Below are 14,487 nucleotides of genomic sequence, written 5' to 3'. Positions count from 1 at the left end.
TGGGTTCCAGATCCTGTTCCAACTGGTACAGTTGGAACGGGCCTGGTGGTGTTCACATGGATGTGCACAGTGTGTGCACACATGCACACAGCATGAGCATGCGTTGTACTGTCCACCGATGCCTCTGCGAGCCTCTGCGATGCTCCAGCCGCTCAGCGGAGCATCGTGCAGGCACTGTACACTCCATGCACATGTGCAGAAGCGCCAAAGGCTTAAAGGACAAGTAAGGAGCCTGGGTGGGCGAGTGGCCCCTCCGGAGCACCGTACCGGAACAGTACCCGGTGCTCCGGGCAGGCTCCAGTACGCCCGTACTGGGGCGTACCGCCTGCAACCCACCACTGCTGCAGACAGACTTTTCAGAAATTTGGATTCTGCCTGCCTTTTATAAAGATTCCCTACTGCTGTTAAAATAAATTCAGGCTCCAGAGGAAGAACATGACTTCCTAACCTCATAAGGTTTCTAAGTCTGCTCCCTGCCTGCCTATTATATTGCTGCAGTGAGCAAATATAAAAGGCAAATAAATGTGTGAGACCCTCTTGCTTTCAGAGGAATATTTCTAAAACAAAAGACCAGACTCTCATTCACCTCACTTCTTGGAGTTCCTCAACTAAGGGCCAAAATCAATAGCCAGAAGAGGCCACGTATCTCTCTGTATGCCTCTTGATCATCATCATTTTAGCCATTGTTTATCCACTGCAAGATGAAGGACTTAGACGAGGGAATAGAAGGTGAACTTACCAAATTTGCAGATGATACTAAGTTGGCAGGAATAGCTAACACCCTAGAAGGCTCAAGATCCAGATGGATCATGACAGACTTGAAAACTGGGCCCTATCTAACGAAATTCATTGTAGAGAAAAGTAAAGTCCCACACTTAGGTAAGAAAAACCAAAAGGACACATATAAACTGGGTGAAACCAGGCTTAATAGCAGTAACTGTGAAAGGGATCTTGGAGTCTTAGTAGACAACCAGCTAAATATGAGCCAGCAGTGTGCAGCGGCAGCCAAAAAAAGCCAATGCAATCCTAAACTGCATTAACAGAGATACAATCAAGATCAAGTGAGGTACTAATACCACTCTATAAAGCCCTAGTAAGATCACCCCAGAATATTGCATCCAGTTTTGGTCACCACACTATACAAAAAATGTTGAAACTCTAGAAAGAATGCAGAGGACAGCAACCAGGATGATTAGGGGACTGGAGACTAAAACATATGAAGAATGGTTACAGGAACCACTGTAGGCATGGCTAGTCTGGTGAAGAGAAGGACCGTGGGAGATATGATAGCAGCATGACAATGTTTGAGGGGCTGCCATAGAGAGAGTGGGTCAAGCTATTTTCCAAATCACCTAAAGGCCAGACAAGAAATAATGGATGGAAACTGACCAAGGAGAGATTCAACCTAGAAATAAGGAGGAACTTTCTGACAGTGAGAACAATCAACCAATGGAACAGAAGTCGCCTTTGGAAGTTGTGGGAACCTCATCACTTGATACTTTCAAGAAGAGATTGGACTGCCATTTGTCAGAAATGGAGTAGAGTCTCCTGCTTGAGCGGGCAGGGCAGTTGGACTAGATGACCTATAAGATCCCTTCCAACTCTGTTAATCTGTTATCATGTCTCTTGATAACATGTGCTAAATATTGGACATTATCCTCTTCTTTGGGCCATCAAAAGGTTGGTGAAAACTTTCTTGATGGTTACACTCTGTGGCCTCAGTCACACATCATGCAAAGCCATGGTTTGGTTAATTCTGATTTATTGACTAAGCTTTCTGATAAATCATAAATCATGGTTTATAAAGTATAGGGTTCATACAGCAATTACACCATGCTAAACTAAACTTGAGGAAGCCATATTATGTTGCACTATGATCTCAAAACCAAGGGCGAGACTTGCACCACACTTTGTACTAAATCATGATTTGCTCATGGTTGCATTCAAATATCTTACTAACACATAAACTATGTTTTATAAGCAATTAGCAGCAAGATTTAGGCTTAACTAAAAGCCAATTCTAGCTCACTTTTTCCAGTTTTATACAAGATTGAAATAGTACTGAAATGAAGGGAATGGAAGACAAATTCTAAATAAAAGAATTTACAACTCCCAAGAATTGTGATCAATAATTCATCTCCTTTGGAAATTCATTTTTAATTGCTACTTATTAAATTTTAATTGCTATTTGTTAAACTGATTAAACAGACCTATTAGGGAGATCAGACCAGAAATCAAATCCACAGGAAGACCAGAATAATATATATTTATTGATATAATAACGGAATCCTGTAAGTCTGACTATGCTGCTCTTTCCTTCATTCTTGTATTCCAGTGAATCTGTGAAGTTTTGCCTCAGTTGCTTCTTCCTGGTTTCTTACTACCCCAAGACTTAATTGATTGGTATTGAATCTTGAATATTTCTGTCAAGTTGTCATGCTTTCAAATTGCTAGGTTAGCAGAAGCTGGGACAAGTAACAGGAGCTCACTCCGTTATGCAGCACTAGGGATTCGAACCACCGAACTGCCGATCTTTCTGATTGACAAGCTCAGCGTCTTAGCCACTGAGCCACCGGATCCCTCAAGATGTTGGTTAGAACTTTTAAAGCCCTTCATAGCCAAGGTCTAGGCTATCTGAGGGGGCCATCTCATACTAATGAGATTGGCCTACCCCACTTATGCTGGCAGAAGTGTCATGCTGTGGACTCTGTTGACCAAGGAAGAGCCTTTTCTGTCCTGGCTCTCACCCTCTGAAAGATCATGGCCCCTGAGATGAGAATCACACACACATTTTGGCCTTCTGAAAGTCCTTGAAGACATGACTGTGCCAAATCGCCTGGTGCTCCAATGGAGGTGTGGCATTTTGGAGGTGGCTAATGAAATAGTGGTGGCTATTGGATGCGGTAGCTCGGTGGCTAAGATACTGAGCTTGTCAATCAGAAAGGACAGTAGTTTGGCAGTTTGAATCCCTAGTGCCATGTAACTCAGTGAGCTCCCGTTACTTGTCCCAGCTTCTGCCAACCTAGCAGTTCGAAAGGACGTAAAAAATGCAAGTAGAAAAATAGGGACCACCTTTGGTGGGAAGGTAACAGCACTCCATGCGCCTTCAGCGTTCAGTCTTGCTGGCCACATGACCATGGAGACGTATTTAGACAGTGCTGGCTCTTTGGCTTTGAAACAGAGATGAACACCACCCCCTAGAGTTGGGAACAACTAGTTCAAATGTGCAAGGGGAACCTTTACCTTAATAGAATAGATAACACTCACCTCTTCCCTGTGAACATTTTACTCCCTCTCTCCTCCTCTGGGTCAGTTTTTTAAATGTAAAATTACTCTCTATAGTTTTAATGTTTTGCAGTGTATTTTAATTGTATGTCCATAAACCACCTAGAGTCACTTCTGGTGAGGTGGGCGACATCCAGATTTAACGATAAAGTATGTCTCTAATCTTGCATAGAACGATATTAATATGCATGACGTTTTGGGACATAGTAGCAAGAATGTGCCCAAACTCACTGTCCTTGCCATCAGCAATACATGTTTCTGTGACATGAGTAACGAAGACTGCTAATATAACATTTTTCTTCTCTATTGTACAAGCCTTGATTGACCGAAGCCATGATGAGCAGCAGAAATCAAATCTTATGAGTCCATATGGTAATGGTTACAGCATATTAAATATTATATTACCCCTTGGAATGCAAACAAAGAAAATGGTAAAGAATGTGAATTAAGGAGAGGTCCTTGGTGCTCTCTCTGAGCTTGGTTGTTTTCTTCCAGATATTTCATTACCCAACCTCATGTGTGATTTAATGAAAAGTCTGCAAAAGTCAGATAGCACCAAGGACCCCTCATTCCAACCCTGAGGTACAAATATTCCCCTTTACTGGTAAAGTGTGAATTAGTGAATGAAACAGAAAGAAAAACTTGTGTTTGTAAAATTAAGTGAGAAAGTATAAGTATAAATAAATGTAAGAAGCACAATGACAGGTCTAATGTGCAAAAGCTTCGCATAATCCCCGACCTCCGGTCCTTCCGATGCGCCTTAAAAAGTTCGCTTTTCCAGCAAACCGGCCTGGCCTGAACAAAATAAAATAAATGATTGATTTAATTGTTAATTTTAATCTAATTTTTAAAATGTTGTTAATATTAATTGGGTTTGTTTTTGGATACTCTATCTAATATCCTTTTTAACTTTTGTAATATGTGTTGTTTTTTTAATGTTGTATGCCACCCTGAGTCCTTTGGGAGAAGGGAGGCGTATAAATCCAATAAACAAACAAACAAAAAGATTAATTTTAAAAAAAAGAATGAAAAGTACTAATCTCTATGGAGATTCTCAGTCATCCAGATCATGGTTGTCCCAAAGGTGCTTTTTCAGGAGGCAACTGGACTTTTTTTTCTTTTTCTTTGAAGACATTTCACTTCTCATCCAAGAAGCTTCTCCAGCTGAAGAAACTGCAGCTGAAGAAACTAGAAACTTCTTGGATGAGAAGTGAAACCTCTTCAAAGAAAAACCAGAAAGTCCAGTTGCCTCTTGAAAAAGCACCTTTGAGGAAAATACAAATGGAAACTATATTGAAAGATCCTTTGTGGAATGGTAAAACGAAAGAGGGGCGTAATGGCTCAGTAATTAAAAACACTGAAATCAGCTGAAAAGCTGACAGCTCATGTTCAAGACCTGAGCACTGCATGATGGGGTGAGCTACTGTCCTTGCATCAACTCCTGCCCACTTAGCAATTCAAAAGCAGGCAAATGCGAATAGGTAAATAGGTACCATTTCGGTGGGAAGGTATGCCTCAGTATATAGTCATGCTGGCCATATGATCACAGAAATGTTTTCAGACAACTCTGGCTCCCTTGGCTAGGAAACAGAGATGTGCACCACCCTCTGGAGTTGACCGAACAGGGAAATCTTTACCTTTATTTTTAAAATGAAAGAGGCTGTGGATAATAAAATGCATATACAGTAGGTTGTCCTTGGTTAATGACAATAATTGGACCCAGGATTTCCATTACAAAGCAACATGATAAAGAATAGTATCACACTACTGTATCACTTAAAGAAGGACATCCCAGCAGCCCCTACTGATGTCATTTATTGAATCTCACCAGTCATTAATGAGACCCCATGCCTAATTCCTAATTCCCACAACACTGTCAATAATTTATTATTATAAATATTTATATAATATTTATATTATATTTAATAGATATTTATATAATAATTATTATTAATTATTATTATTATTCTCCTCTTCCTTTCTAGTATCTATATCTCCACACTTATGACTATAACCATGTTGTTTGTATCTTTCAATTTATATTTGATCACTTATTAGTAACCTTGCCTCTCACTGTTACCTTCTTATTCTTTATGAATGTACTTTATTCTCCATATGTACACTGAGATCATATGCACCAAAGACAAATTCCTTGTGTGTACAATCACACTTGGCCAATAAAGAATTCTATTCTATTCTGCCCTGCTCTGCTCTGCTCTGCTCTGCTCTGCTCTATTCTATTCCATTCCATTCCATTCTATTCTATTCTATTCTATTCTATTCTAATTACTGATTCAAGTTATCCTTGGCTTGGTCCCTTCCAGCCCTGAGCCTCAGTCATCTAAGAATTCTCTTGAACACCCCACCTGCTTATCTCCTTCCATCTCTGCCCCAAGACCCAATCATCACATTTTAACATATTTTAACCTAGACTTAAACTAGTTGACAACTGTCATTTTGAAGAGGCATTTTTTTTCCTGAGTAGGAATAAAGAAGAGCTGTTTGATATTATGAAGAGGATGGCAGAAATCCTCATAATTGACTAATTCAGTATTTCAGTTGGCTGGGGAACACGGATTTAAAAGTTAGAAAGACTTCCAGAAACTAAGTGTCTGCATACTTTCCTGACTTGCTGTTAGCTTATCAAATCTGGCAGGCCAGCTGTGACGATGTATTCTGCTTTTTGTAAAAATAAACAAGGGATGCCCCTTCAAAGGAGGTCTTAGTAGCCGCCACCTAGAATTTTTTTAAAAAAAAGTTGCTATATTGGTTCATATGAAAAAAGGACCAATAAGGATAATAAATACATGCATAAGGACTAACCCAAATCAGCAAAATTAAAAGTAGTTTTATGCTGTTGGCTTGGGAGGGAGGAGATTGTTATTTTAGCATATGCAGATGTAATGTATGCTTCTTTCAATTAATCACCGGATAATAGATTTAAATCTATTGGATTAATAGCAGAATTGAAGGCTTGCTTGCTTTAAAGTAAGCCCGACTTAATTTTCAATGGAACAGATGATCCAGTGGAAAAAAACATAGAATTGTAATTCTATGCATATTTACTGAAAAGTAAGCCCTACTTTATCAAGGATCAGTTTTGGGTAAATCCATACAACACTGCAGTGTGATTTTCTTTAATTGGACATTCTTATTCTGAATAAGGGACGTGGTGGCTAAATGGCTAAGATACTGAGCTTGTCAATCAGAAAGGTCAGCAGTTCGGCGGTTTGAACACCTAGGGCTGCGTAATGAAGTGAGCTACTTGTCCCAGCTTCTGCCAATCTAGCAGTTCGAAAGCATGTAAAAATGCAATTAGAAAAATAGGAATCACCTTTGGTGGGAAGGTAACAGTGTTCCATTTGCCTTCAGCATTTAGTCATGTTGGCCACATGACCATGGAGATGTCTTTGGACAGCATGGGCTCTTTGGCTTTGAAACGGAGATGAGCACCACCCCCTAGACTCTGGAACGACTAGCACATCTGTGCGAGGGGAACCTTTACCGTTTTAACCGTAAACGACATACACAGTAGATATCCACAGTGATATTGGGTTGTTGTTTACAATCAAACCGTTTTGGGGAAGAACACTAAAGATTAAGACTGTTCATTTACTTCTCTCCTCCTTTGTTTAAAGCCATAAACTGGCCTGTTCCACAACCTGGGCAGGCTGCTTGAAAGGTGAAGACAGATGTAATCCAACACTTTCCTGAAGTAGCAGGTTGCTCTGTAGGTCTGTAAGCCGCCCGGAGTCCTCGGGGATTGGGCGGCCTATAAATTTAATAAATAGAAATAGAAATAGAATAGAAATAGGTCTATTTCAACAATGATAAGAAAGAGCCTGAAGTGGCATTGCTGTTCTGCTCTTGCAAGTTGCCTTTAGCCATTGGGACAACATCTTCTTCCACTATAACGTCCAATGTTGCAGCTGGGAATATCATCTGCAGAACTTGCCAGCCAACATGGCCAAAATCCTATTCAATCCAGTTCATTCCTAAAGTGTTGGGGAAATAGAATAGAATAGAACAGAACAGAATATCAAAGTTGGAAGGAATCTTGGAGGCCTTCTAGTCCAACGGCCTGCTTAAGCAGGAAAACCTATAGATTTCAGACAAATGGTTATCCAACATCTTCTTAAAAATTTCCAATGTTGGAGCATTTACAACTTCTGGAGGCAAGTTGTTGCACTGGTTATTTGTTCTCACTGTCAGAAAATTTCTCCTTAGTTCTAAGTTGCTTCTCTTCTTGATTAGTTTCCACCGATTGCTTTTTGTCCTGCCCTCAGGTGCTTTGGAGAATAATTTGCTCCCCTCTTCTATGTGGCAACCCCTGAGATATTGGAACACTGCTATCATGTCACCCCTAGTCCTTCTTTTCATTAAACTAGACATACCCAATTCCAGCAACCTTTATGTTTTAACCTCCAGTCCCCTAATCATCTTTGTTGCTTTTATAGAGTCTCTTTCTGGAGAATTACTAGGAGTTACATTCCAGACAGGCCTGGAGGGCATTCAGTTGGGTGAGCATGCACTCAGTTCCCTCTCAGACTTTGAAGAATGGTAGTTTTATCCTGAAAGGGTGCAGATTAGCTAAATGACTAAATGTCCAACCCAAAATGCTTTCCGTAAGCATTGTGGGGGAAAAGGTCACAAAAGAGCTAGGAAAGTGCAAATTCAACCCCCCCCCACTTAACCACTAAATGCTCTAGTTGATTGTATTTAGTTGACCCCTTTTGCATGCTCTTAGAGGAGGTGAAGAGAATGAGGCATCCTACCATGGCTTCCTTGAAAAAAACAGAGTATATTTCTTTAATAAAAACTGATTTTAAATCTCATACATTCCCTACCTTATTGAATGGTCTAAATTCCATCCATCCCAATCAGGTGATACAATATGCTTTCAAAGAAGAAAAAAAACACCCAAAATGATGCAGTGCACTCGGCGTGATTACTTGGTAAAAGGTTGATGGTCCAAGCTAAGGGCTCCCCACTTTTTTCCTCCGTTAACATTTTTATTGAGTTATAAAGTATTATAAAATGCAAAATTCAAAATAAACAGAAAAGCAGTAATGGGGAGGGGAACGGGGAAAGAGAAGTGAAGAAAGATAAGGAAGAAAAAGAAGCATTGACTTCGACTCTCTCTGTTACAGTAAAATAAGGCATTGACATCAAATCACAGCTTTTTGCTTTTTTCATAATAATACGAACAAGTCATTTCTATCAGTAAATCCCAAAGTCAGAGTTTCATTCTTCTCCACATCAAGCACGAAGTTCAGAAGCTGCCTCCAGGGGTGGGGTGAACTGTTACATCCTGACGCGTCCCGCCCCTTTCCGTCAATCAGGCATGGTGTTAGTTGATTGGACTATTTTATGGCTGCATTCAGGCGGGAGAATTGGTGCGTTCCTATTGGTTAACGCTCTGATAGCTGGGAGTATAAAAGAGCTGTCAGAGCGCAAATTGTCGTTCTTGTTATGGTTAACGTTCTGAATAAACCTGTTGCATCAACACAGGCCTCCTCATTACTTCAGACGCTAGATATATTATATGAACCTCTAGGTAAGATTCTGTGCAGTTTGGAGAACCCCCAAATCCCACTCTTGGTTGCCCCCCCTCTACCCTGCCCCCCCAGGAGTCCCCACACACCCCGTTTTTGATGCATGTAAGTGCAGGGCGTGTGCAGAGGCTCAGGGAGGGTGAAAAACGGGCCTACTGGAAATTCAGGAAGGCCAAAAATGGGCCCATTTCCGCCTCCAGAGGGCGTCCTGAGCCTGGGAAGGCCGTTTTTGCCCTCCTAGGGCTTCGAGGAAAGCTTCCTGAGCCTGCGGAGGACAAAAATGCCCCTCCCCATGGTGCAGGAGGTCAACTAGGCCACACCCACCATGGCCACACCCACTCAGTAACTGGACAGAGAACCTCTTGCTAAAATTTTTGAAGCCCACCCCTAGCTGTCTCCATATGGAAACAAAAGTACTTATGTTCTTTTATTTAATCAAAGTGGTCTGTTTTGCCATTTTAGCCAACTCCATCAACTTCTGCAACCATTCATCCATGGTAGGAATCAAAGGGTCCTTCCATTACTTATGGCTTCCCACTTAATTTGCCAAATTGAAAAACAACAACAAATGACTAGATTTCAATAACATACTTTCAACCACAACCCACTAGGATAATTTTAATGAATGGAACTGGTGTGGTTTTACTCTTGCTTCAATTCTTAAAGCTCTTCCCCCACCCCACCACCCACCATCCAAAAAAAGGGGGGGGCTGTTCTGATAATGTCACTGTGTCACCAGATGTTCTCTTGCAATTGCCAGGCCAGTGCTTTGTGTGAACACACAACCATCCAGGAACAGAATGCTTTTTTAAAAAGAAAAATTGGCAGCATCCTATCTTGACAAAGCATTGGAAAGCATTATTAGCAAATGAAATTTTACTTCAGTCACTGAAATGAAGTATAATTTCACATGCCAAATTACTCCAGATTAAGCAGGTTTTAAAAGATCTTGTCAGAAATAAAGGTACACATGACAGGGAATCTCTATTGCAACTATACAATTATTCAAAGTTATTGAAGCTTCCATTTATATCACTGTCTTTTACCAGCTCACTCAGTTATGGAGAAAACTAAAGGGATAATTTTTAAAAAAATATTTGCAATTTACCAATAATTAACGTATATATTATGCATTTGGGTTATAAACGTGGGACACTGGGATATTGTCAGCACTGTGAACAGTTGGATTTAACTTTGAATGGGTATTAGCATCCTCTGCAGGATTTTACTGCTTTTCTCCCATTGTGCTACAAGCTGAGCTCTGGGGCATGGGCATGACATCATGACACACAAAGAAAAGTGGTGAGGATTATGTTACACAACTGCTTTCATCAATCTGACCTCTTCGCCCCTTGTGGAAGCCATTGACGGGTAGATACTGTATAGAATTGCATTGTAAATGGACTTTTCTACATTTGTCTTTGTGCTTCTGAAAGAAACCATTGTAAAGTTTTAACAGCTTTAACATTAAGCTATCAGAGGCATGTCAGAATTAGGGCTAAGCTGATGGGAAGCAGCTTGAATCATTTTTTTTAAAATAACAATTAAAGGAGCAACCCAAGTTGATTTGGAAATTAAACAATATAGTAGACTGAGAATATACCGTAGGTGTATTTGCATGATGTGTTTATCTACATTTCTTTGCTCTCAGTTCTCTGGCAGAGAAACTTCCTAACAGTGAGGACAATTAACCAGTGGAACAGCTTCCATCCAGAAATCGCGGACACTCCATCACTGGAGGTTTTTAAGAAGAGACTAGATCATGGGTCGTCAACCTGGTCCCTACCACCCACTAGTGGGTGTTTCAGGATTCCAGGTGGGCGGTAGGGACTTCGGAGGTTAAACCTCCTTTTGAGCAAGTGCAGTTGCAAAATAGGAGAAGCAAACACGTGGGAAGGGGAAAGAGGGCAGGTGACAGCCAGAAGCCGAAAGGAGCAGTTGCAAAATAGGAGAAGCAAACGTGGGAAGGGGAAAGGGAGGAGTGGATAGCAGAGACAGGCAGAAGCCGAACAGAGCAGTTGCAAAATAGGAGAAAGAAAAGTTATAGGTAGGAGAGAATTGTTGGCTAATAATAATAAGTGGGCTAACTAGCTTAGCCTTACTTTTGTACATTGCCCTAAGGAAGATAAAAAAAGGAGATAAAAAGGAAAAGATAAAAAAGGGAAGAAAAATGGAGAAAAGGGGATAAAATAAAGGAGGAGAGTAAGCAGTGTTTAGTCTGGCTCATAAATTAAGTTTTGTTATCTTATAAAATAAAAGAAAGAAATAAGTAAAGGAAGAAGAAGGAGAAAATAAAAAAGGGAAAAAGAGATCCTTGATATAGTGAAATACTATAAGAAAGGTAAAGAAGAAGAAGACAGGAAAAGGAATTTTGTTTTGATGGTGACACTTAATAAAAATTGGCACCTAATACAGGATTGTTTTTTGTTTTTGTAATAAAAGGGAAAAGAGGAGGGAAAAAAGCACTGTGTGGAGTGCAGATCAAAATGTAAGAGTAAAAGTAGTTGTTAAATTGTGAAACAAATTTAGAAGCCATGTCTGAAAAAAGAAATATGCTCATGTTCCGCACTTGCGCAAAAACCGTTGGGCGGTGAGGAATTTTTCCATCAAGAAAGATCCATTAGTGGGTGGTAGGTAGAAAAAGGTTGACTACCACTGGACTAGATAGTCACATCTGAAATAGTGCTTGAGCAGGGGGCTGGCCTAGAAGACCTCAAAGGTCCCTTCCAGCTCTATTCTAAATAAAAGGGTGACTCTCTGTGAAAAATTTGCTCTAATTTTCTCTAACTTGCAGATTTCTCTTAATCTACAGACCCCCAAAGGGACGTGTGCTGAATCAGTGAAAATTGCCATTGATGCTGGTTATCGTCATATTGATGGAGCTTTTGTGTATCACAATGAACATGAAGTTGGACAGGCCATACGGGAGAAAATTGCGGAGGGGAAGATCAACCGCGAAGACATATTTTATTGTGGCAAAGTAAGACATCTGAGTCCATTCCTTTCCTCGGAATAAGGATGAAGCACATTGTTGCTTAAACTGGTGTTTTGCCTCCTTTTTCTCCTTCTCAGATCAGACAGGAAGCTCGGGGAGCAGAGGCTACCTCAGGAATTCTGGGAGTTGAAGTCTACAAGTCATAAACGGCCCACCTCTGAGCTAGAACCTAGATTTACCATTTTTCATTGCAAAGATCCTGCAATTCTTCCTCCTTTCTGTTATATCTGCTGCTGCTATTATGTTGATGATGATTTTAGAGGAATCTTTAGGCTGTCCTTTCATGGCAGGAACCCTCTCAGTGAGATTTTCAATACAAGTAATAATAAAAGTAACCCGGGGTGGGCTTCAAAAACTTTAGCAATGGGTTCTCTGCCTCATTGCTGAGTGGGCCTCCTGTACCACAGCCTCCTGCACCACAGGGCGGGTCAGCCTCCCTGGGGAGCCTCCGGAAGGGTAAAAACGGTCTCTCCCAGGTTTGGAGGCCCCCAGGAGGCAGGAAACAGGCCCGTTTCCTGCTTTCCGGAACTTCTGGGAGGCCCATTTTCCCCCTCCCTGAGCTTTCACCCTGTACTTACCTGGCATCCCAAATGGGCCATGTAGGGACTCCTTGGAGGGGAGGGATGGGAAGGGAGGGGAGGGTGGGCATGGCCAGCCAGGGGTGGGATTTATGTGTTCTCCTGGGCAGATTCTTGGCTAGAAGTTCTCCCAAACCCGTGCAAAGGTGCAGCAATCCACCCCTGAAAGTAACTGATAATTAGTCTAACCCAGTGGTAGTTAACCTGGTCCCTACCGCCCACTAGTGGGCGTTCCAGCTTTCATGGTGGGCGGTACGGGTTTGCTGTAACTCTGTTTTATACATTTTATAATGTAAAGTTACTTCCCTACTTTATAAGTAACCATTACTGTGGAACCGGTGGGCGGTTAGAAAATGTTACTACTAACAGAGATACAAAAGTGGGTGGTAGGTATAAAAAGGTTGACTACCCCTGGTCTAACCATATGTCCTCTATTATAAAGGACTGTCTTTTATTTCAGAAAGCAGTCCTTTAGATTTATTTCATTACTTTCTTGGTTTTCCTCTTGAATTTTCTTTGGTAAAGCAAAGTTATAAACAGAAAAAAAAAACCACCCCAAATGCTCATGAACCTGTTTTACATTTGCCCCCTTTTTAAGTTTGTTCTTTATTTTTTCCCAAGAAAATATGGCAATACTGATAATAAAAGAAACATCCTGACCCGCTATACATTTAAAAAAAAACCATGAAGCTATTGCTGTCTGATAAAAAACACAACTTCAGAACAGACTGGAGGGGGAAAAATAAGTCATTACAATCTAAGACATAATGGAATCAACAAAATGTTTTAAGTAGAACATGAATGAGTTTTCTTGGGGCTGGGAACCTTCTCTTTTTTAAAAAAAAATGGCTTTCATCTCTAAGGCGCTGAGAAAGCTGTGGCAGAGCTGTGATAGCATCTGAGTGACTTGAAGAAAAAAAACCTGGGGCCTATTTTGGGGGGGTGGGCAGTTTTGAAAAAGCTAATTGAGTGCCCTAAGTCTTGCAGAAATTTAAGCTCTCCATTTTGCTGCTCCAAATCCCCTAGTGGCAGTTTTACATTTGCAGGATTTTTTTGGCAGTTCTTTAAAAAATTAAACTCAGAAATGCCAATGTTTGAAGGGGAACAGGAACTCCAAAAATGTTGGGGCGAAGCCTCCTTAAAATTACAAAGGCTTTTGATAGCAGAATAGAAAATATGAATATGGTTTTAATTAACCTTGACCCTGCCACTTTAAACAATGGGCTTTCAGGCAAGGCGGGGGGGGGGGGGAATCCGTGCAAATAAAAGTCAGATTCTGTAAAGAGATCAGTCTCTGAAGCAGTTCATTGATCTACGCTGGAAAAAGCTGTTGTGAGCTGCAGGAAATGGCTAATTTCTTGTGTCTGAAGCTTGATTTTCTTGAAGAGGAAGAAGAGGCCACTAGAATCTCTGAAGAAATCTTTAAATTCCAATCAAGCAAAGTTTTGGAAATGAGAAGAATTCAGTTTTAAACCCTCAGTTAAAAGACTGCTCATTAGGTTGCCATTTCCAGGCAATGTTCAAGTTACTGATATAAAAAAAATAGAGCTGATTTCTGATAATGTACAATTACATTACTGAAGACACTGAATGCAACATGAAATGAGCTGCGATTACAATTCCCTTAGCAGTAGCAGTAGCACTTAGACTTATATACCACTTCATAGTGCTTTTACAGCCCTCTCTAAGCCATTTACTGAGTCAGCGCATTACCCCCAACAATCTGGCATCATTGATGACAGGCATCATTTTACCCACCTTGGAAGGATGGAAGGCTGAGTCAACCTTGTGCCAGTGAGATTTCAACTGCTGAACTGCAGCTAGCAGTCAGCTGAAATAGCCTGCACTACTCCACTCTAACCACTGTGCCACCTTGGCTCCCATCCCTCTTTTTTGCAGCTCCCCCAAACCTAAATAGATAGCCATGTTGGAGCAGGGAAAATACAAAAACTGTAAGTTCTGTAACCGAAATATATCATTAAAAAATAATAATAAAGTATATATGCCTGGTGGAAAATCCTAGCTTTGTTTATATGCATCAGGGGTGTCAAACTCAATTTCATTGAGGGCTGTC

General features: G+C 40.8%; 1 protein-coding gene across 2 annotated transcripts in view; it reads left to right on the top strand.

Annotated features, from left to right (window-relative positions):
• Nucleotides 1–14,487, top strand: part of AKR1D1 (aldo-keto reductase family 1 member D1) — an 87,588-nt gene that overhangs the window by 31,136 nt on the left and 41,965 nt on the right. For both annotated transcript variants that reach the window (XM_087723028.1, XM_087723029.1), the window contains exon 2: nucleotides 11,653–11,820. In XM_087723028.1, the coding sequence (XP_087579154.1) occupies nucleotides 11,653–11,820 (168 nt within the window). The remainder of the gene's footprint in view (nucleotides 1–11,652; nucleotides 11,821–14,487) is intronic.

This window comes from Thamnophis sirtalis, unplaced genomic scaffold (assembly GCF_051295495.1).
Source record: "Thamnophis sirtalis isolate CommonGarterSnake01/CBP01778 unplaced genomic scaffold, rThaSir2_p1.2 scaffold_9, whole genome shotgun sequence".
Lineage (NCBI taxonomy): Eukaryota > Metazoa > Chordata > Lepidosauria > Squamata > Natricidae > Thamnophis > Thamnophis sirtalis.
Note: the sequence above shows the minus strand (reverse complement) of the source record. Positions and strands in the feature narration are given on the sequence as shown.